Raw genomic sequence first — 21,906 nt, forward strand, 5'->3', positions numbered from 1 at the left:
AGTCCAGGTGGGCCACTTTTGCAGATGCAATCAAATTATAATCAGAGATCATATTCCACATGAACTCAGAGCAGAAATGAGCTTCTGGTCTATTGTGACCTCTCGACATCCTCTATGGTCTCCGGCAGGCACCTGTTCCGTGTCTCCGACAAGGTCGATGCCATGGTTGCCCCCAGAGCAGCCGACAAGCACAAGATGAGCTGAGGGAGCTGCTGCCAAATTTCATCTAGTAAAAGAATCAGCGGAGCGATGGCCACACCAATTCGGGCAATAGACGAGACGTATCCCACCCCGTTCTGTCTATAACAAATCATTATGGTGAGTAGGGCTGCAGTTACCAGGGACAAGATTAGATGTTCTGCAATGTTTTATCGTATTCAGAGTTTGAGGAAGGCTGTTTTGGCAGAGATGCTCAGTACAGCTTGGACCACCAGAAAATTAGGCATGAAATTATACACCCATACCTATGGGTGTATTATCTCCATCAGGTGTCGCCCTGCCAGGACATTGTCAATCAAAAGTACAAAAGATGCCTGACAATGGGATCCAGTTACAAATTTTGCAAAACTTTTGTCACGTCAGCTAAATTATTCAAATCTCCCTTTTTCTTAGTCGGTGCAGAATTACTGTATGTGTAAACGTACCTGACTACCGTGGGAAACAGTTCAGGACTGTAGAGCATAGCGGTTCCAAAGGATCCCGAGGCAAAGACTTTTCCAATCATTGCCACTGTTGTTCTCGTGCGAGACATTTCTGGGAAAGTATCACAGCCGACAAAATGGCTCGATTGATGACATCTCACTTGTTGATTAATCTTGGGGAGTGTCATAACACTAACCTTTTGGTACCACAATATTAATACCCAGAGAGATTGCCAGCATCATCAACATTCCCACCTGTGTGCGCTTCCTGCCAATCCTATCCAGTAAGAAGTAAATGGACAATTTTCCTGGCACTTCAGCTGAAGAGTACAACAATTGAGTGAGGTAAGCATTAAGCCCAAAACCGCTGATGTTGAAAGTGATGCCATAGAAAGTTACTGCATTGGTGAACCTAGAAAATAGTGAACTATAAGACAACTTGATCATAGACCAAAAATGTACATCAATTTTGTAATGTGACAAATCTTGCATACAGACCACATTACAGCAGTGGTTAAGGACAGTCGTCTCATTTTAGGTGTTCTAATCAGGTCCAGGTAGGAATACACTCGACCTTTCTGTTCTGTCACCACAATGGATGACAGCGTCTGGAAATATTCAAAGCAAAATACTTGGCTATTGTGACAATCGGAAACATTACCATCATGATGCCGATTGCGCAAACCTCAGGTTGAATTCTTTGAAATAATGTCTCGGTTCCATTCATGTTGGCACATTTTGCAAGGCACAAGTGAGCTTTTTCCAGCTTTCTATTGGCAATGAGCCATCGAGCTGACTCTGGCATCCACCTGGAGGTAATGGCAAATGGCTTCTTTGAACTTTAGGAGTCATACAATATTCTTTGCATACAAGTACAGTGGGGCAAATACGTATTTAGTCAACCACTAATTGTGCATGTTCTCCCACTTGAAAATATTAGAGGCCTGTAATTGTCAACATGGGTAAACCTCAACCATGAGAGACAGAATGTGGAAAAAAAAAAAAAACAGAAAATCACATTGTTTGATTTTTTAAAAGAATTTATTTGCAAATCATGGTGGAAAATAAGTATTTGGTCAATACCAAAAGTTCATCTCAATACTTTATGTACACTTTGTTGGCAATAACGGAGGCCAAAGGTTTTCTGTAACTCTTCATAAGCTTTTCACACACTGTTGCTGGTAATTTGACCCTTTCCTCCATGCAGATCTCCTCTAGAGCAGTGATGTTTCGGGGCTGTCGTTGGGCAACACGGACTTTCAACTCCATCCTCACCCCATGGCGTCAAAATGATAACAAGAACGGTGAGCAAAAATCCCAGAACCACACGGGGGGGACCTCGTGAATGACCTACAAAGACCTGGGACCACAGTAACAAAGGCTACTATCAGTAACACAATGAGCCGCCAGGGACTCAAATCCTGCACTGCCAGACGTGTCCCCCTGCTGAAGAAAGTACACGCCCAGGCCCATCTGTGGTTCGCTAGAGAGCATTTGGATGCAGATCATTTGCATTTGGATCCAGAAGAGGACTGGGAGACTGTGTTATGGTCAGATGAAACCAAAATATAACTTTTTGATAGAAACACAGGTTCTCGTGTTTGGAGGAAAAAGAATACTGAATTGCACCGTACCCACTGTGAAGCATGGGGGTGGAAACCTCATGCTTTGGGGCTGTTTTTCTGCAAAGGGACCAGGTCGACTGATCTGTGTTAAGGAAAGAATGAATGGGGCCATGTATCGAGAGATTTTGAGTGAAAATCTCCTTCCATCAGCAAGGGCATTGAAGATGAGACGTGGCTGGGTCTTTCAGCATGACAATGATTCCAAACACACAGCCAGGGCAACAAAGGAGTGGCTTCGTGAGAAGCATTTCAAGGTCCTGGATTGGCTTAGCCAGTCTCCAGATTTCAACCCCATAGAAAATCTGTGCAGGGAGTTAAAAGTCCTTGTTGCCCAACGACAGCCCCAAAACATCACTGCTGTAGAGGAGATCTGCATGGAGGAAAGGGCCAAAATACCAGCAACAGTGTGTGAAAAGTTTATGAAGAGTTACAGAAAACATTTGGCCTCCGGTATTGCCAACAAAGGGTACATAACATAGTATTGAGATGAACTTTTGGTATTGACCAAATACTTATTTTCCACCATGATTTGTAAATGAATTCTTTAAAAATCAAAGAATGTGATTTTCTGTTTTTTCCCCCACATTGTCTCTCATGGTTGAGGTTTACCCATGTTGACAATTACAGGCCTCTCTAATATTTTCAAGTGGGAGAACTTGCACAATTAGTGGTTGACTAAATACTTAATTGCCCCACTGTATATTTTGGTCTCTTGGGTGCATCCATCCATAACGCCCTTGAAATGAATTTACAAAATACTGAAAACTAGCTGCAAAAGTTACATTTCGGCAACTGGACTCTTGTTGATGAAATCTTTCGACTTCCTTTGAAAAAGTTCAGTTCTTCAGCATATTTGGATTGAAGGAGAAAGTCAACACCCAAGAAGAGTGTGGTTGCATTGTTTCACTTGTTGTCATCAGAGATGCAGTGATTTGCAATCTTAACAGACAAAATATCTAACTAGCTTACATTCTAACATGCTTTAGGTTTATCAGTACAGCAGTGGGTTAAAACCTAACAAATGAGCAAGTTAGCAATGGTTAGTCTATTTTTAGGTCACAAACCATTGTACCTCCAGGAGATAATACCAAAGATGACTGGCAAAGTGACACTGATAGTCAGCCACCGCCAGTCGGTCACAAGGTAGGCAAAGGCTACAAAAGTAATACTCCCAAATGTCCAGGAAAAGTTTTCAAAGCTTCCAACCAGATTCCTGTGCTCAATGTCCACCCATTCCACACCTGGATGAAGATCACACACAAATACGCAGAGGATTGATGAATTCTCACGTTAAATGGTGTTTGAGATGAACTCAAAATACCATGAGAGGACATAGAAGTACTGTACAGAGAACCGAAGAAATGATGGCAATGCCAGTCATGCAAAAGCCGGTAAGGAATCTCAGCACGCCAAACATCAGGAAGGACACAGAGAAAGCACTTGCGAGACCAAACAGCATTCCCGAAAGGTAGGACGTCAGCAGCATGATCCTCCGACCAAACCTGTGCAGGAACAGGAAGTCAATGAAGTGGTCAAGTCATTAGCTGAAAAATATTGTCAGTAGCATACAGTGTTTTGATGAAGGCCAAAATTGATTTAAGTTTTTTTTTTTTTAATACAAATTTCAGAATCACTACCTTTGTTGACATAGCAATTTAATATGAATTTTCCTCAAATCAGAGAGATGACCATTAAAATGCCACAAATATCTAATCATTTATCAGTCGTGGCAAAGTTTTACCTGTCACTCAGACTTCCAAAAGTTAAGTCTCCAAACATCACGCCGAAGAAGAAGACAGTGGTTGCGGCTTTGGTTCTACTTCTTTTATCACAGACAAGGTCCCACTATAGAACCAATATACAGCACTCAAATTTGTTCAGTAGAGAATCAGAATACTTGAATAATTTAATGTAGGTCACCTCAGTGGTCATAGTGGTCTTGAAGGTGGTGTTATCATACACCCATCCATCTACACAGGGCAAGGTGGGGACCTGAGTGACGTCAGACTTGTTCAACAGCAGATGATATTGAGGTTCGGCAAACATCCTACACGAGCTCCGTGTTCCGTCGTCCTCCAGAGGGATGCTGATGGTGAACCTGTCCGCCAGGGACAGATTCCCAAAGATGCCTTCGTCATCCACACTGGGGATGCGGCAGTGGTGTGCTGGGATAGCCGCAATAAAGTTGCCGAGCAGGAAGTGGCAGGCCATCGTGAAGCGGCTCATGAAGTTGATGGCGATGATCATCTTCTGGAACCTCCCGAATCCGCCAATGTCGGCGAGGATGGCCTCGAATTTCATGTTGAACACTTTCTTCCAGCAGCGTATGCACACCACAGCTTTCCTGCAGAGCCAAAGGTCGGACTCCACCTTAGACAAGGGGCATGTCTGAATCACTGTCAAGTAAGGTCAGGCATTCACCATTAACTCAGTTTCTTTGGATCAGTGCCATTTTATAACACACTTAAACTGCTGAGCATTCCAGTTACTGTATTTCTTGGTCTTATCTCAGTCTCGTCTCCCAGATTGTTGTTCATTTCCTTATCTTGCCTCGATCTCGACTCAAGAAAAGTCTTGCTCTTGTGTCCGTCTCGATTCACGAAAATCTAGGTTTTGTCTTAGTCTCGTTGAGGTCTGATCTCGGAAAAGCCTTGGTCTCACATAGTTTGGTCTTGAGTAGGAGTGTTACGATACATTTATCTCGATCGATTTATCGATTGATAAAGCATGATTGAATGGAATCCATTCAAAATGTAAAATATCGATCAACATTATTAACTGTTAAATATGCTGTTTTGCAAAACAAGTTTTTAATTTGAAATAACCAAAAACATGAAAATTGTGTTGTATCTTTTATTGCTTCAGATGAAATGTTATTAAATTGATTGAAGGTCAGACATACTGAAAGAAATTTGACAGAATTTGTTCCCTCATTTAAAATTGTGGGTTTGTGTGTCAAACTGGAGGAGCACGTCGACATCATCTACCTGCGGGAAGAGCTTGAATGCAAACTAGAGGCGTTTCAGTTTCTTACAACTAGAGCGGGACCAGAAGCAAAGCAAAAGGTAATCGAGCACCACCTAGAGGAGACCCAGGGGCAGTTCAGGAACAAACGCATGGAGAAAAACGAAGCGAAGGCGCACGGTGGAGATCAACGTGAGATCAATTGTACATCATTCGTTCCCTTCTTGTTTTTTTATTTTTTATTTTTTACTTCACCCTGTCGTCTTCCTTCCTCTTCCACGGCAAGTGAAAATACCATTCTTGTTCATTAATTTCCGCCCTTTTCAACTAAAACCCTCAAAGTAAGGCATTTTACTCATTTAGTACTTCTCAATCAGTGGCGCCACCAGTGGGTGGCCACGCCCACCCACTTTTTATGTTTTGTTCATTCAGTTATTATTTTTGTGTCACATTAACATTGTGTTGGGAAATATCCAGTTAAGATATGATTGCCTCTGTACTTGCTTTTATTTGTATCTGCAAGCACCTGCTTTTCCCCAGTAATTATTCTGTTTTGTTGAATGTACACCTTATTCCTAATATATACATAACACAATAAAACAGAATTGTTATGAAACTCGAAATGTTGACTGGACAGTTATGGACTATGCACATTAAATCATTAGTAATATCAAATATTACACAGTACACCAAAGTATATCAGTAGCCGTGTCCTTAAGTCTTTCTGATAGTTTTCCCCCTGACCGCTTTACTGCAATAATATAATGAAAACCTGAAATTATGGCTTTTAGTTTTGGTGTGCCACCCCAAGATTTTAAGTTGCCCATTTGGCCACCCCTATGAAAAATTTCTGGAGGCGCCACTGTTCTCAATGCCATAGTTTTTTGGCTTATTCAGAAATGGATTTTTAAAAAAAAGAAAAAAGAAACATTCAAATTTTGTCTTTTCCAGACAAGCAATTGCCACTCCTGACAGTTTTATTCCCACGTATACTTGCTTTTGAGGAATAGTCCATCCATGAAATGCTTTTGCAGGTTATCCACTAGGTTTTGCTGTTTGCACTGTTTTGAGAAATACACTCACTGTGACAAGGAAAATATGTTTGATATATTATAAATCAGTGGTGTTACCAGGATGCCAGGTGTTGGTGCGCATTAGTCTTACCTGGGGGGGCAAAAAAACAAAACAAAAGAAGCTACACTGCTCAAGTAGGTCGAAATCCAGCGTAGGGCTACTCCACCTTAAAAAATGTTTTTGTTGTTTTCTCCGTGAGATACTGTTGTTGTGATTTGGTCTAAACAGATAAAAGAAGATTTTATTTTGACTTAGAACACATCCGTAACTAAACAGTATGGACATGCAGGTAACAATGTATTTTTTAGGTAACCTACAGTGGTGAGAACCATTGGCAGTGTATCAAATACTTGTTCTCCCCACTGTATTGTGGTTCCTCAGCTTTTTTAGTATTATTATAGTTATTCTTTGTTCCGCACCCCCTTTGAGCTCAATTTGACCCCCTTAGAATGCTTCAAAATGCACCAAAATCGGCAGGCAGGTCAAGACGGGTGCAATCTTTGATACCGTGTAAAGACAAATTCCAAATACACTATGTAGCGCCCCGTAGCAGTCATTCTTTGTCCCGCCGACGCTTTGAGCCCTACTTTGACCTCCTCAGAATGCTTCAAAACTCAGCAAACTCAACAGCCAGGTGAACACTGGTGAAAACTTTGATGAAATGTAAAATAAATAAATAAATAAATAAATTTTTTTAATGTAAATGTGTAGCGCCCCTTAGGAACAAAACCAACATTTCATTTGATTGATTGATTGATTGATTGATTGATTTTTCTTAAGGTAAAAGAGGAGGTCACAACGCAAAGGTTAAAACTTAGAACACATCAGTACTATATGAATGGGATACCATAAGCGGTGCCCAGACTGCCGTGAGTACTACATCCAGTTTTTTTGGGATGGGCGGAGTGTGTCCGTGGGTGGGCAACACCCCCCCCCCCCCCCCCCCCCCCGTAACCCCCATGTTATAAATTTGTGGCCAGAAAACATGAGCGTTCTCTTGTCATAGCTACCCTGAAAGTAAACGAGAGACTGCAAAGGAACTTGCCATCTTCACAACGCTAATCAAATCATAATCAGAGACAACATCTTAGGTAGAACCCCCCACAGCCATGATCCTCTGGTCTATAGCGTCCCTTCAACATCCTCGATAGTTTCCAGCAGGCACTTTGCCCTTGTCTCCCGCAGCGTTGATGCTATGATTGTCGCCAACACAGCAGAGGACCACAAGATGAGCTGGAGGAGCTGCTTCCACGCTTCATCAAGTAAAAGGATCAGGGGAGCGATAGCCACGCCGATTCGGGCCATGGAGGAGTTATAGCCCATCCCGTTCTGTCTACAAAATGTATCGTAAAGAAGTTTGTTATTTTGAGTAGGGCTAAAGGTGCTCGAGACAATTCCCCACACATTCATGTTCAGGTTTAGAGTCAACGACTGTCTTCTCAGTGTCTTGCTGCCTTTGTGGAAGCTCCGGTTCAAATCCAGAATGTGGGTTGTGTCAGAAGGAGCATCCTGGTATAAAATAAAACCGTGCCAAATCAATCATGTAGCTCAACTGTTTTGCTGTGGCAACCCCTGAGGGGAAAAGCCGAGATGGATGGGGTGTACTGTTTCAGCAGCCACTCAAGCATTCCACTGCAACAATCTTGAAAACACCCTGCTCGGGTTCAAACAAGCCCAACAAATCATGAAGCAGTACTGGATATGCTTTTATTTAGATATAACTCCACAACTGCAGTCATGCTGCTACTTCCTCCTGGCTATCTGCACAAGTATCAAGTGCAAAGGAGCATTTACAATGTTTAAATAATAATAACAAAAAGAAAAAGAAAACAGTTGCTCGTACTATGGCGCACTCACAATGTTTTAAAAAGAAAGGACGGAAGAAGAAACTCTGATAACCGATTCCTAGCCTCATGATACTCGGGGCCGTGTTTGAAAATTGATGTCGCTCTAGATTTTATATCTGTTTGAGGAGCTTGCTATCGATACGCTTGAAACTCCAGTCTTCATGAACGGATATTTGGTAGAAGTGTTTGTGACAACTTTAGTAGGAGTTTGATTTTATTATCGCTTTGCTCACTGTGCTGAAGCTGATTTTGCATGAGAGGCTAGGGACACCAATTGTCAGTCAAATACACTAAGGTGCCTGCATAGTGCCTTAAAACTTGAAAAAAAAATTACATCTTTTTAACTTTATTACATTAGTGCATTGGTATCAACAACGCAAAATACTTTTAATTCTAAAGTGGAACAGAATGATGTTTAGGTTTTTAGAATTGTAAACAAAAATCTCAAACCTGCAGGTTGCTTTTGTATTGAGCGTCCCTATGTCAGTAAGCCATGCTTTGCAGTTACACCTGCGAGTTTGGAGGCTATGTCACTACCAGCATTGTTTATCTAGACATGCAGCGATAATTATTTTATTTTTCAATATTCTTTACAACATGACTCAAGTGGATTTTCCTAGTTTCAAATCTGTTGCAGCCATCAATGGGTTTCTGTTTAGAATTACATCAATCCTGACAAGCCTCCCAGCCCATGGTATGAAAAAAAAAACCTTCACCTCAGCGTGATGTCAGCACCAAGATTTTTACAGTGGGGTGTCAATGGTGATGAGCAGTGTTAGTTTTCCGCTACATATAGCACTTTACATTGACGTCCCTGAAAAATTCAGCGTTGGTCTATAATCTCTTCCATATGTTTGAGGTTTCTCCTAAACGTCTAACAGAACGTATGCCTTTCTGACATTCATGGATTTTTTTGACCCACTTTTTTTTTTTAATTATTATTATTAAGGCCAGATTTGCAGAGTGCCTCAAAAATGTATATGGTTGCATCTAAAAAATAATTACAATACAGTTTAAAGTTTTAAGAAACCATATCATTTATCATTCATTCAATTCAAATCATTTACAGTGCTGGCCAAACATATTGGTACCCCTGCAATTCCGTCAGATATTGCAACATTCCTCCCAGAAAATGATTGCAATTACAAATGCTTTGGTAGTAATATCTTCATTTATTTTGCTTGCAATGTAAAGCACAAAAGAGAATGAAAAATAATTAAATCATTATCATTTTACAGAAAACTCCAAAAATGGGCCGGAAAAAAGTATTGGCACCCTCAGCCTAATACTTGGTAGCACAACCTTTAGACAAAATAAATGCAAAAAAAAAAAAAACGCTTCCGGTATCCATCAATGAGTTTCTTACAATGCTATGCTGAAATTTTAGACCATTCTTCTTTGGCCAACTGCACCAGGTCTCCGATATTTGAAGGGGGCCCTCTCCAAATTGCCATTTTCAGATCTCTCCACAGGTGTTCTATGGGATTTAGGTCTGGACTCATTGCTGGCCACTTTAGAAGTCTCCAGTGCTTTCTCTCAAACCATTTTCTAGTGCTTTTTGTAGTGTGTTCAAACCGTTTTCTAGTGCTTTTTGAAGTGTGATTTGGGTCATTGTCCTGCTGAAAGACCCATGACCTATGAAGGAGACCAAGCTTTCTCACACTGGGCCCTACATTATGCTGCAAAATTTGTTGGTAGTCTTCAGACTTCATAATGCCAAGCACACGGTCAAGCAGTCCAGTGCCAGAGGGAGCATTGCAACCCCAAAACAACAGGGAACTTCCGCCATGTTTGACTGTGGGGACTGTGTTCTTTTCTTTGTAGGCCTCATTTTCTTCCTGTAAACTCTATGTTGATGCCTTTTCCCATAAAGCTCAACTTTTATCTCATCTGACCAGAGAACATTCGTCCAAAACATTTTCGGCTTTCTCAAGTAAGTTTTGGCAGCCTGGCTTTTTTTGTCTCTGGGTCAGAAGTGCTTCCAGGGTATCCTACCATAGAGTCCCTTTTCATTCAGACGCCGACTGATAGTATGGGTTGACACTGTTGTACCCTCAGACTGCAGGACAGCTTGAACTTGTTTGGATGTTAGTTGAGGTATTTTATCCACCATCCGCACAATCTTTTGTTGAAATCTCTCGTCAATTTTTGTTTTCCGTCCACATCTAGGGAGGTTAGCCACAGTGCCATGGGCTTTACACTTATTGATGACTCTGCGCATGGTAGACACAGGAAATTCAGGTCTTTGGAGGACTTGTAGCCTTGAGATTGCCCATGCTTCCTCACAATTGTGCTTCTCAAGTCCTCAGTTCTTTTGTCTTCTTTCTTTTCTCCATGTTCAATGTGGTATACACAAGGACACAGGACAGAAGTTGGGTCAACTTTAATCCATTTTAACTGGCTGCAAGTGTGAGTTAGTTATTGCCACCACCTGTTATGTGCCACAGGTAAGTAACAGGTGCTGTTAATTATATAAATTAACAAAGCATCACATGATTTTTCAAAGGGTGCCAATACTTTTGTCTGGCTCATTTTTGGAGTTTTGTGTAAAATGATATATATATATATATATATATATATATATTTACCATTCTCTTTTGTTGTTTTTTCATTGCAAACAAAATAAATGAAGGTATTACTACCAAAGCATTTGTAATTGCAATCATTGTCTGGGAGAAATTGAGCATTATCTGACAGAATTGAAGGGGTGCCAATACTTTTGGCCAGCGGTGTATTTGCCAGGATTCCAATGAAGCCTCACTTCACTAACATCTGCTTTCCAGTCCCATAGCCGTTACCACCATACCACCAATCAGCCATAGTCAAAACAGCATTAAGTAATATTTTTGGGAGTGTACAATACTTTTATCTGCTTGTCTGTCCTGAAGGTGGCTCATCTAAAGCGAACCGGTCATTACCTCACGGTTAAAGACAACCAAGTGGTCCAACTCCACACATCCACAGTCTTGGACCACAAGCCGGAATGGGGTGCTATACAATGAATTTGTCCTCACCACCAACAACTACATTCGCACTTGCACAGACATCAAACCAGAGTGGTGAGTAACACTAAGGCAGTGGTTGACGGTCTGGAAGTTTGAATCAAGTTTCTCATTCTGTTTCTTTTGTTGCAGGCTCGTGAAGTTCGCTCCCCAGTACTAAGAAATGAGTAACTTCCCACAATGTGAAACTAAATGACAGCTTGAGCGAATCACTGCCAAACTGGAGAGCAAAGAATATTCGCAGTACTAAACATTAACCAACAAATGTCCTGGAAAATGACAGCATACCATATAGTTTTAGACCTTTCTGTATCATTGTATCTTAAAACTGTTGGCTATTTAGTGTTTTCATTTTTTTTTTTTTTTATTATATATATATTGTTAGCTTTCAGTTGATTACGTTCGCATCAATGTCATAAATTCTTCAGCTGTCAAGTCAGAAGGAAGTATCAGTATAAGGAAGCGTTAGGCCGCTTTAACTATTTTCAAATGAAATATCGTCTTGTTTTCCTATAGAGAATTGTTGACTGCTGGCTTTGTTTCATTCATAAAGGAGATTTGACTTACTACCTTTGGAACTGCATTCTGAAATATAATGAGGCAAATACATTTGGTGTACCGGTGTTACAAATCCACTTTATTTCGTGGCATTTTGAATTACCAAAGATGACAATCTCACATTGGCTTTAACCAAGTCCATGATTTCATCCCCACAACCTGGTCCTGATAGTAAGCGAAAGACAAAAAGGTACTGTACCTCCAGTCCAGGTGGGCAAACTTGACAGATGCAATCAAATTATAATCAGAGATAATATTTCACATGGACTCAGAGCCAAAATGAGCTTCTGGCCTGTACCGACCCCTCGACATCCTCTATGGTCTCCGGCAGGCACCTGTTCCGTGTCTCCGACAAGGTCGATGCCATGGTTGCCCCCAGAGCAGCCGACAAGCACAAGATGAGCTGAGGGAGCTGCTGCCAAATTTCATCTAGTAAAAGGATCAGCGGAGCGATGGCCACACCCATTCGGGCCAAGGAAGAGTTGTATCCCATCCCGTTCTGTCTACAACGACAATTTATCATGGTGAGTAGGGCTGCAGTTACCAGGGAAAGGTCACCCAACTACATTCTGCAATGTTTATCGTAGTCAAGAGTTTGAGGAGGGCGGTTTTGACAGAGAAGCTAAGTACACCTAGGACCACCAGAAAACTAGGCATGAAATTATACACCTATGCCGAAGGGTGTATAATCTCCATCAGGTGTCACCTTGCCAGGACATGACATTGTCTATCAAAAGTAGGTAAGATTCGAAATTTGAAACACTACTTCCAAGCCGCACAGTTGAGATATTTGATTGGTTGGTGTAACGATGGATATATCGCGAAATGGAAGGATATGGAAGTTAACTCATTGAAATACCCGATACAGTCAAAAATTGGACAGCACGATAACCTAACTCAAAAAAGTGAGGATTGTGCTGGCAATGTTGTGGCATCCTTTACATTAAATATATGGTACTCCATAGTGAAGCACTTAAAGATAGGTAAAAAATTGGGTCTAGTAAAATGGATGGCATTTAATGATAAATTCCTACCGGGAAAACTGGATGAGGGGTTCAAGACATGGATAGATAAGGGAATTACAGCTATATTTAAGGTTGTTAAAAGGGGAGAAATAAAAAGTTTCCAAGAACTGAAAAATATATACAGTCTAGCTAATCAGGATTTTATTAGATATCTGCAAATACGTGATTATTACAATAAGGATATTAAAATAAGCGAGGACAAAGTACACCCTATAATACACCTGCTAATGCAATCCTATGACAATGTTATCCCAAAAAACTGTGTCAACTATATACCGTATTTTGAGAGATTCCGCAACTGATTTCAACACTGTACGTGAAAATGAAATGGGAAAGAGAGCTGGGTGAACTGATACCGGAGAAGAAATGGAACAATATGTGGCAATCACATTTATCAACGTCACAATCTCCTAAATGGAAGGAATTCAATTGGAAAAATCTAATTCGATATTTCATTACACCCAAAATTAAAAGTAAACAAACGAATAACCAACAATTTTGCTGGAGATTGTGCAAAGCTATGAATCCACATCATACTCATATATTTTGGACATGCAGAAATATACAACCATTCTGGGAGAAAGTTCACTCAGTTCTCTGCGATATATTGGGATACACGATCCCCAAATCCTGTCAAGTGCTATATCTGGGACTCTTCGAGGATTTTTTACAAAAGGCTGACCATTACATTGTGAAAATTCTCCTTGTGGTTGGGAAGAAAGCCATAACTAAGAACTGGTTAAGAACTGAACCTCCAACATATGAACAATGGCTGACAATAGTAGATGAAATACTTGAGATGGAGCGGCTAACATAGGCTGAAGATAAAAGAAAACTTGTTTTGGAAAAACTGGGGGAAGTGGCTGACATACAGGGGAAAATTTGAAAAAAAATGGAACTTTGACTCAGTATGATCGAGGGGAAACACAGGCTCATTTGGTGCACACTTAGTTTATGCTCTCTTTTTTTTTTTTTTTTTTTTTTTTTTTTTTCTTCTTGGGTGTGTGTTCAGTTGCGGTTTATTCCTTTGTTGGTTGGTGATAATTGCTCCTTTGAGCGGAGTATTGTATTTTGTGTTCGTGTGAGAAAATTCAAAAATAAAAAATAAAAATTAATTTAAAAAAATTAGATAAGATGCTTAACAATAGGGTCCATTTACCTTTTTATATATATATATATATATATATATATATATATATATATATATATATATATATATTTGTAACATCAGCTAAAATATTCATATCTCCCTTTTTTTCTTAGTCTGTGCAGAATTATGTGTAAACTCACCTGACTACCGTGGGAAAAAGTTCAGAACTGTAGAGGATAGTGGTTCCAAAGGATCCTGAGGCAAAGACTTTTCCAATGATTGCCACAGCTGTTCTCATTCTAGACATTTCTGGAACAGAATCACAGCCGACAAAGTATGGCTCGATTGATGACATCTCAATTGTTGATTAATCTTGGGGAGTGTAGTAACACTAACCTTTTGGTATCACCATATTAATACCTAGAGAGATTGCCAGCATCATCAACATTCCCACCTGTGTGCGCTTTCTGCCAATCCTATCCAGTAAGAAGTAAATGGACAATTTGCCTGGGACTTCAGCTGAAGAGTACAACAATTGAGTGAGGTAAGCATTAAGCCCAAAGCCGCTGATGTTGAAAGTGATGCCATAGAAAGCTACTGCATTGCTGAACCTAGAAAACAGTCAACTATTAATGTACAGCAACTTTGGAACATGATAAATCTTGCATACAGACCATATTACACCAGTGGTTAAGGACAGCCGTCTCATTTTAGGTGTTCTAATCAGGTCCAGGTAGGAATACACTCGACCTTTCTGTTCTGTCACCACAACGGATGACAGCGTCTGGAAATATTAAAAGGAAAATACCTGGCAACTATGATAATCAGACACATTAACATCATGATGCTGACTGCAAACCTCAGGTTGAATTCTTTGAAGTAATGTCTCTGTTCCATTCATGTTGGCACATTTTACGAGGCACAAGTGAGCTTCTTCCAGCTTTCCATTGGCAATGAGCCATCGAGCTGACTCTGGCATCCACCTGGAGGTCAAGGCAAATGGGTTCTTTCAATGTTAGGGGTCATATTAGTGATGTGTAAGTCGCGAACAAGCCGGTACAAAGAGCCGGTTCTTTGACGTGAACGACGAGAGCTGGCACCCTCCCTCGAGAGCCGGCTCTGTCATTTTCCCTCCCTCTCTCTCTTTCTGTCTCGCGCGCTCGCTCTCTCCCTCTCTATGTCGCTCTCTCTTTTTCACGTGTCTGAAGCGAGGTTTGGCAGTGGCTCAGCTGCCACGCTCTGAGAGGGAGACAGGAAGAGAAAGGGGAGGGGCCAGGGGCTTGGTACTAGGTACTGCACGGAGTGCGCCCTGAGCACATGCTCAGTCGCGTCCGCGCAGCCACAGACAGACACAAGAGGAGGAAAGGACGACACATGAATGCGGTTTGTAGGCCGAAAAACGCAGTAACATTTGGAGACATTTTAATTGGTTAAAGTCAGATGACAATAGGGCAGAATGCCGTGTAATGGAGAGTAGATTGTGCACTGTAGCAACATCTGTACCGTCAGAGAGGTGTTCTCAAAGACTGGACAAATAATTATTGAGAGAAGGAGCCGGATCAGCTCGTCCAAGTTGAAGTATTTAGTTTTCTTGAATGCAAATTTAAAATAAAGCAAGGAGTAGCTTATGTTTGTTAAAATAAAGCAAGGAGTAGCCTATGTCTGTTTTGTTCGCTGCTGCTTTGCAGTTACTACTCACTATTTTTTTTATGATGCACCATGTCTGATTTTTGTTGGTTGAAGTTTAATTTTGTTGCTTGTTTATTGTTTAGAGCCTTTTTAATGGTCAATAAAATAAGTAAAAATCCTTTTCTTAGCTTGATAATTGTTGCTATTTGCTGTCAGCAGAGTGCAATATTTAGTTCAGAAAGTCATTTATCAAAACGTATGCTAAATTTGTCATAAATATTTAAAAGAAAAGCTAAAGTTAAAAGAGCCGTTTTAGAGCCAAATAGAGCCGGCTCTTTTCACTGAGCCGACACAAATGAACTGGATCACCGAAAAGAGCCGAAAATCCCATCACTAGGTCATACCATATTGTTCGTGTACAAATAGGGTCCCTTGAGTGCATCCATCCATAACGCCCTTGAAAGAAATGAATTTCCAAAATACTGAACACTGGTCGCAAAAGTTGAATTTTGGCAACTGGACTCTTGTCGATGAAATCTTTCAATTGAAAAAGTGTCTTCAGTTCTTCAGCATTTTTGGATTGAAAGTGAAACGTCAACACCCAAGAAGAGTATGGTTGCCTTGTTTCACCTTTTGCAAATCACTGCATATCTGATGACTGACAATCTAAACAGACAAAATGTTGAGCTAGCTGACAGTCTAACATGCCTTCAGTTTATCAGTACAACCGTGGGTTAAAACTTAACAAATGAGCGGGTTAGCAATGGTTTGACTATTTTTAGTTCACAAACCTCCAGGTGATAATACCCAAGATGACTGGCAAAGTGACACTGATAGTCAGCCACCTCCAGTCGGTCACAAGGTAGGCAAAGGCTACAAAAGTAATACTCCCAAATGTCCAGGAAAAGTTTTCGAAGATTCCAACCAGCTTCCTGTGCTCAATGTCCACCCATTCCACACCTGGATGAAGATTACAAGGACACACAAATACATGGAGGATTGATGAATTCTCACATCAAATGGTGTGCGAGATGAACTCAAAATACCATGAGAGAACATAAAAGTACTGTACAGAGAACCGAAGAAACGATGACAATGCCAGTCATGCAAAAGCCGGTAAGGAATCTCAGCACGCCAAACATGAGGAAGGACACAGAGAAAGCACTTGCGAGACCAAACAGCATTCCTGAAAGGTAGGACGTCAGCAGCATGATCCTCCGACCAAACCTGTGCAGGAACAGGAAGTTAATGAAGTGGTCAAGTTATTAGCTCAAAAATAGTCAGTAGCGTACAGTGCTTTGATTAAGGCCAAAATTTATTTAAATTGCTTTTATACAAATATCTGAATCATTACCTTTGTTGACCAATTTAATATTAATTTTCCTCAAATCAGAGAGATGAGCATTAAAATGCTACAAATATCTAATCAATTATCAGTCATTGCAAAGTTTTACCTGTCACTCAGACTTCCAAATGTCAAGGCTCCAAACATCACGCCGATGAAAAAGACAGTAGCTGAGGCTTTGGTTCTACTTCTTTTATCACAGACAAGGTCCCACTATAAAATCAACAGACAGCACACACATTTGTACAGTCGAGAATCGGAATAATTGAATAATTTAATGTAGGTCACCTCAGCGGTCATAGTGGACTTGAAGGTGGTGTTATCATACACCCATCCATCTACACAGGGCAAGGTGGGGACCTGAGTGACGTCAGACTTGTTCAACAGCAAATGATATTGAGGTTCAGCAAACATCCTACACGAGCTCCGTGTTCCGTCGTCCTCCAGAGGGATGCTGATGGTGAACATGTCCGCCAGGGACAGATTCCCAAAGATGCCTTCGCTATCCACACTAGGTATGCGGCAGTGGTGTGCTGGGATAGCTGCAATAAAGTTGTTGAGCAGGAAGTGGCAGGGCAGCGTGAAGCGGCTCATGAAGTTGATGGCGATGATCATCTTCTGGAACTTCCCGAATCCGCCGATATCGGCGAGGATGGCCTCGAATTTCATGTTGAACACTTTGTTCCAGCAGTGTGTACACACCACAGCTTTCCTTCAGAGCTAAAGGTCGGACTCTACCTTGGACAAGGGGCATGTCTGAATCACTGTCAAGATAGGTCAGGCATTCACCATTAACTCAGTTTTTTGGATCATTGCCATTTCATAACAAACTGGAACTGCTGATCCTTTCAGTTAATTCTCTGTTTCATCTCAGCCTCGTCTCCCAGATTCTTGGTTATTTTCTTATCTTGTGTTGATCTCAACTCCCCAAAAAAGTATTGTCCTTGTCCCCGTTTTGATTCCCTTCTCTTGGTGTTGTTGAGGTCTCTTCTTGGAAAAGCCTTGGTCTCACATAGTATGGTCTTGAGTAGGAGTGTAACGATACATATACAACGAGGCAAATAAGTATTTAGTCAACCACTAATTGTGCAAGTTCTCCCACCTGAAAATATTAGAGAGGCCTGTAATTGTCAACATGGGTAAACCTCAACCATGAGCGACAGAATGTGGAAAAAGAAACAGAAAATCACAGTTTGATTTTTAAAGAATTTATTTGCAAATCATGGTGGAAAATAGGTAGTTGGTCAATACCAAAAGTTCATCTCAATACTTTGTTATGTACCCTTTGTTGGCAATAATGGAGGTCAAACGTTTTCTGTAACTCTTCACAAGCTTTTCACACACTGTTGCTAGCATTTTGGCCCATTCTGTCATGCAGATGTCCTCTAGAGCAATGATGTTTTGGAGCTGTCATTGGGCAACACGGACTTTCAACTCCCTCCACAGATTTTCTATGGGGTTGAGATCTGGAGACTGGCTAAGCCCCTCCAGGGCCTTGAAATGCTTCTTACGAAGCCACTCTTTTGTTGCCCTGGCTGTGTGTTTGGGATCATTGTCATGCTGAAAGACCCAGCCACGTCTCATCTTCAATGCCCTTGCTGATGGAAGCTGATTTTCACTCAATCTCTCGATACATGGCCCCATTCATGCTTTCCTTTACACCACAGGTGTCAAACCAATTCCAGAAAGGGCCAAGTGGGTGCTGGATTTTGTTCCAACCGATACAACGCAGAGAGTTTAACCAATGAACCTCCTGCTGAAACAAGCAGCACCTGACAAAGTTTAACTGATTGCACATGTAAAAGATCTAATTGGTGAAAAGGTATCCTCTTCATTGGTTGGAAAGGAAACCTGCACCCACTTGGCAATTTCTGGAATCGGTTTGACACCTGTGCTTTACACAGATCAGTCGTCCTAGTCCCTTTGCAGAAAAACAGCCCCAAAGCATGATGTTTCCATCCCCATGCCTCACAGTGGGTATGGTGTTCTTCGGATGCAATTCAGTATTCTTTCTCCTCCCAACATGAGAACCTGTGTTTTTACCACAAAGTTCTATTTTGGTTTCATCTGACCATAACACATTCTCCCAGTCCTCTTCTGGATCATCCAAATGCTCTCTAGCGAACCGCAGACCGGTCTGGACGTGTACTTTCTTCAGCAGGGGGACACATCTGGCAGTGCAGGATTTGAGTCCCTGGCGGCGCATTGTGTTACTGAGAGTAGCCTTTGTTACCGTGGTCCCAGCTCTCTGTAGGTCATTCACTAGGTCCCCCTTGTGTGGTTCTGGGAGTTTTGCTCACCGTTCTTGTTATCATTTTGACGCCACGGGGTGAGAGCTTGGATGGAGCCCCAGATCGAGGGAGATTATTAGTGGTCTTGGATGTCTTCCATTTTCTAATAATTGCTCCCACAGTTGTTTTCTTTACACCAGGCATTTTACCTATTGCAGATTCAGTCTTCCCAGCCCGGTGCAGGTCTACAATTTTGTCTCTGGTGTCCTTCGACAGCTCTTTGGTTTTGGCCATAGTGGAGTTTGGAGTGTGACTGACTGTGTTTGTGGACAGGTGTCTTTTATACCAATAATGAGTTAAAACAGGTGCTATTAATACAGGTAACGAGTGGAGCCTCGTTAGACCTCGTTAGACCTCTTTGACAGCCAGAAATCTTGCTTTTTTTGTAGGTGACCAAATACTTATTTTTCTAATTTGGAAATAAATTCTTTAAAAATAAAACAATGTGATTTTCTGTTTATTTTCCCCCCACATTCTGTCTCTCATGGTTGAGGTTTACCCATGTTGACAATTACAGGCCTCTCTAATCTTTTCAAGTAGGAGAACTTGCACAATTGTTGGTTGACTAAATACTTATTTGCCCCACTGTATCTGGATCGATATATTGATTGATGAACATGATTTGGATCGAATCCGTTCAAAACGTGAAATACCGATCAACATCATTAACTGTTAAATATGCCGTTTTGTTAAAAAGAAAGGTTTTCATTCAAAATAGTTAAAAACATGAACATTGTTTTGTATCTTTTATTGCTTCAGATGAAATGTAATTGACTGTGTTCAATATGTGCATACATTGATTGAAGGTCAAACATACAGACAGAAATTTGTGTGAGAGTTGTTCCCTGACTTAAAATTGCAGGTTTGTGCGTCAAGGTGGAGGAGCACGTGGACATCATCCACCTATGGGAGGAGCTTGAAAGAATGCAAGCTAGAGGACTTTCTTCCAACTAGAGCGGAACCAGAAACCAAGCTACTGTAAGGTAAGCGAGCGCCACCTAGAGGAGACTCAGGCGCAATTCAGGAGCAAATGCATTCAGAAATATGAGGCGAAGGCGCACCTTAGAGATCAACTGTACATCATTCCCTTCTTGGGTTATTTACTTCTCCCTGTTGTCTTCCTCTTCTACAGCAAGTGAAAATACAGTACCATTGTTGTTTTTTAAATCCCGCTATTCCTAACTAAAACCCCAAGGTAAGGGATTTTACTCATTTAGTACTTCTCAATACCAGTTTCTTGACTGATTCAAACCATCCCAACCACAAATGGAAAACAAGAAAAATTCAAATTCCAAATTTAGTATTTTCCAGACAAACAATTGAAATTCCTGGCAGTTTTATTCCCATGAATACTTGCTTTTGAGGAATCGTCCATCCATGAAATGCTTTTGCAGGTTATTCACTGGGTTTTGCTGTTTGTGCTTGAGAAATACACTGACTGCTGTGCAGTTGTTAAAAAAGGATCTGAACAAAGAAACTGACCAAAAAAAAAAAAATGTCTATACCTTTGTCATGACATTCAACGATTTAAATGTGACAAGGAAAATTTTTGAAACATTATAAATCCACTATAATTAATCGTATTCATATCCTAGTTGTAGCCAGAAAACATCAGCGTTCTCTTGTCGTAGTTACCCTGAAAGTAAAACGAGAGACTGCAAAGGAACTTGCCATCTTCACAACTCGAATCAAATCATACTCAGAGACAACATAACAGGTAGAACCCCCAACAGCCATGATCCTCTGGCCTATAGCATCCCTTCAACATCCTCAATAGTTTCCGGCAGGCACTTTGCCCTTGTCTCCCTCAGCGTTGATGCTATGATTGCCGCCAACACAGCAGAGGAGCACAAGATGAGCTGGGGGAGCTGCTTCCACGATTCATCAAGTAAAAGGATCAGGGGAGCGATAGCCACGCCGATTCGGGCCATGGAGGAGTTGTAGCCCATCCCGTTCTGTCTACAAAATGTATAGTAAAGACATTGGTTATTTTGAGTAGGGCTAAAGGTGCTCGAGACAATTCCCCACACATTCATCGTTTTGCTGCCATTGTGGAAGCTCCGGTTCAAATCCTGAATGTGGGTTGTGTCAGGAGGAGCATCGTGGTGTAAAAAAAAAAAACTGTGCCATATCTATCATGTAGCTCAACTGTTTTGCTGTGGCGACCCCTGAGGGGAAAAGCTGAGATGGATGGAGTGTACGGTTTCAGCAGCCACTCAGGCATTCCATTGCAACAATCTTGAAAACACCCTGCTCAGCTTCAAGTAATGAGCCAACAAATCATGAAGCAGTACTGCATATGGCTTTTATTTTGATAGCAGTCCACAACTCCAGTCATGCTGTGACGTCCTCCTAGCTATGTGCAAAAGTATCAAGTGCAAAGGAGCACTCATAATTAGGGTTGTTCCGATCATGTTTTTTTGCTCCCGATCCGAACCCGATCGTTTTAGTTTTGAGTATCTGCCGATCCCGATATTTTCCGATCCGATTGCTTTTTTTTGCTCCCGATCCAATTCCAATCATTCCCGATAATTTTTCCCGATCATATACATTTTGGCAATGCATTAAGAAAAAAATGAATAAAACTCGGACGAATATATACATTCAACATACAGTACATAAGTACTGTATTTGTTCATTATGACAATAAATCCTCAAGATTGCATTTAGATTATTAACATTTTTTCTGTGAGAGGGATCCACGGATAGAAAGACTTGTGACTTTGTATATTGTGACTAAATATTGCCATCTAGTGTATATGTTGAGCTTTCAGTAAATGATACTGTAGCCATGGCCAAATGCATGATGGGAAGT

General features: G+C 41.1%; 3 protein-coding genes across 7 annotated transcripts in view; all 3 read right to left on the reverse strand.

Annotated features, from left to right (window-relative positions):
• Positions 1–89: 89 nt before the first annotated feature.
• Positions 90–4,567, reverse strand: LOC130920313 (solute carrier family 22 member 7-like). The gene is made up of 9 exons (XM_057843426.1): positions 4,187–4,567; positions 4,008–4,111; positions 3,614–3,768; positions 3,339–3,507; positions 1,303–1,450; positions 1,140–1,249; positions 839–1,053; positions 645–753; positions 90–300 (listed from the first exon to the last, which is right to left on the reverse strand). The coding sequence occupies exons 1-9, from the start codon at positions 4,565–4,567 to the stop codon at positions 90–92; spliced, it is 1,602 nt and encodes a 533-aa protein (XP_057699409.1).
• A 7,225-nt stretch (positions 4,568–11,792) lies between these two features.
• Positions 11,793–17,633, reverse strand: LOC130920114 (solute carrier family 22 member 7-like). 3 transcript variants are annotated; one of them, XM_057843026.1, is made up of 10 exons: positions 17,220–17,633; positions 17,089–17,138; positions 16,910–17,013; positions 16,528–16,682; positions 16,247–16,415; positions 14,686–14,809; positions 14,501–14,610; positions 14,223–14,437; positions 14,027–14,135; positions 11,794–12,214 (listed from the first exon to the last, which is right to left on the reverse strand). In XM_057843026.1, exons 1-10 carry the CDS (start codon positions 17,467–17,469, stop codon positions 11,980–11,982), a joined length of 1,521 nt encoding a protein of 506 aa, XP_057699009.1. In that variant the 5' UTR covers positions 17,470–17,633; the 3' UTR covers positions 11,794–11,979. The 3 variants fall into 3 exon arrangements, with proteins under 3 accessions (XP_057699013.1, XP_057699009.1, XP_057699012.1); XM_057843030.1 differs by having other exon boundaries at positions 11,793–12,214; positions 17,089–17,495; XM_057843029.1 differs by having other exon boundaries at positions 12,006–12,210; positions 17,089–17,633.
• LOC130920113 (solute carrier family 22 member 7-like) overlaps positions 17,597–21,906 on the reverse strand; it is a 42,545-nt gene continuing 38,235 nt past the window's right edge. Inside the window, exon 10 of one of the 3 annotated variants that reach the window (XM_057843024.1) lies at positions 17,597–17,822. In XM_057843024.1, the coding sequence (XP_057699007.1) occupies positions 17,720–17,822 (103 nt within the window). In that variant the 3' untranslated portion in view covers positions 17,597–17,719. Of the gene's footprint in view, positions 17,823–19,679; positions 21,051–21,906 lie in introns of those variants that run through there. The other 2 variants (XM_057843023.1, XM_057843025.1) reach the window with 2 other exon arrangements.

Source organism: Corythoichthys intestinalis, chromosome 8, assembly GCF_030265065.1.
Source record: "Corythoichthys intestinalis isolate RoL2023-P3 chromosome 8, ASM3026506v1, whole genome shotgun sequence".
In the NCBI taxonomy this organism is placed as follows: domain Eukaryota; kingdom Metazoa; phylum Chordata; class Actinopteri; order Syngnathiformes; family Syngnathidae; genus Corythoichthys; species Corythoichthys intestinalis.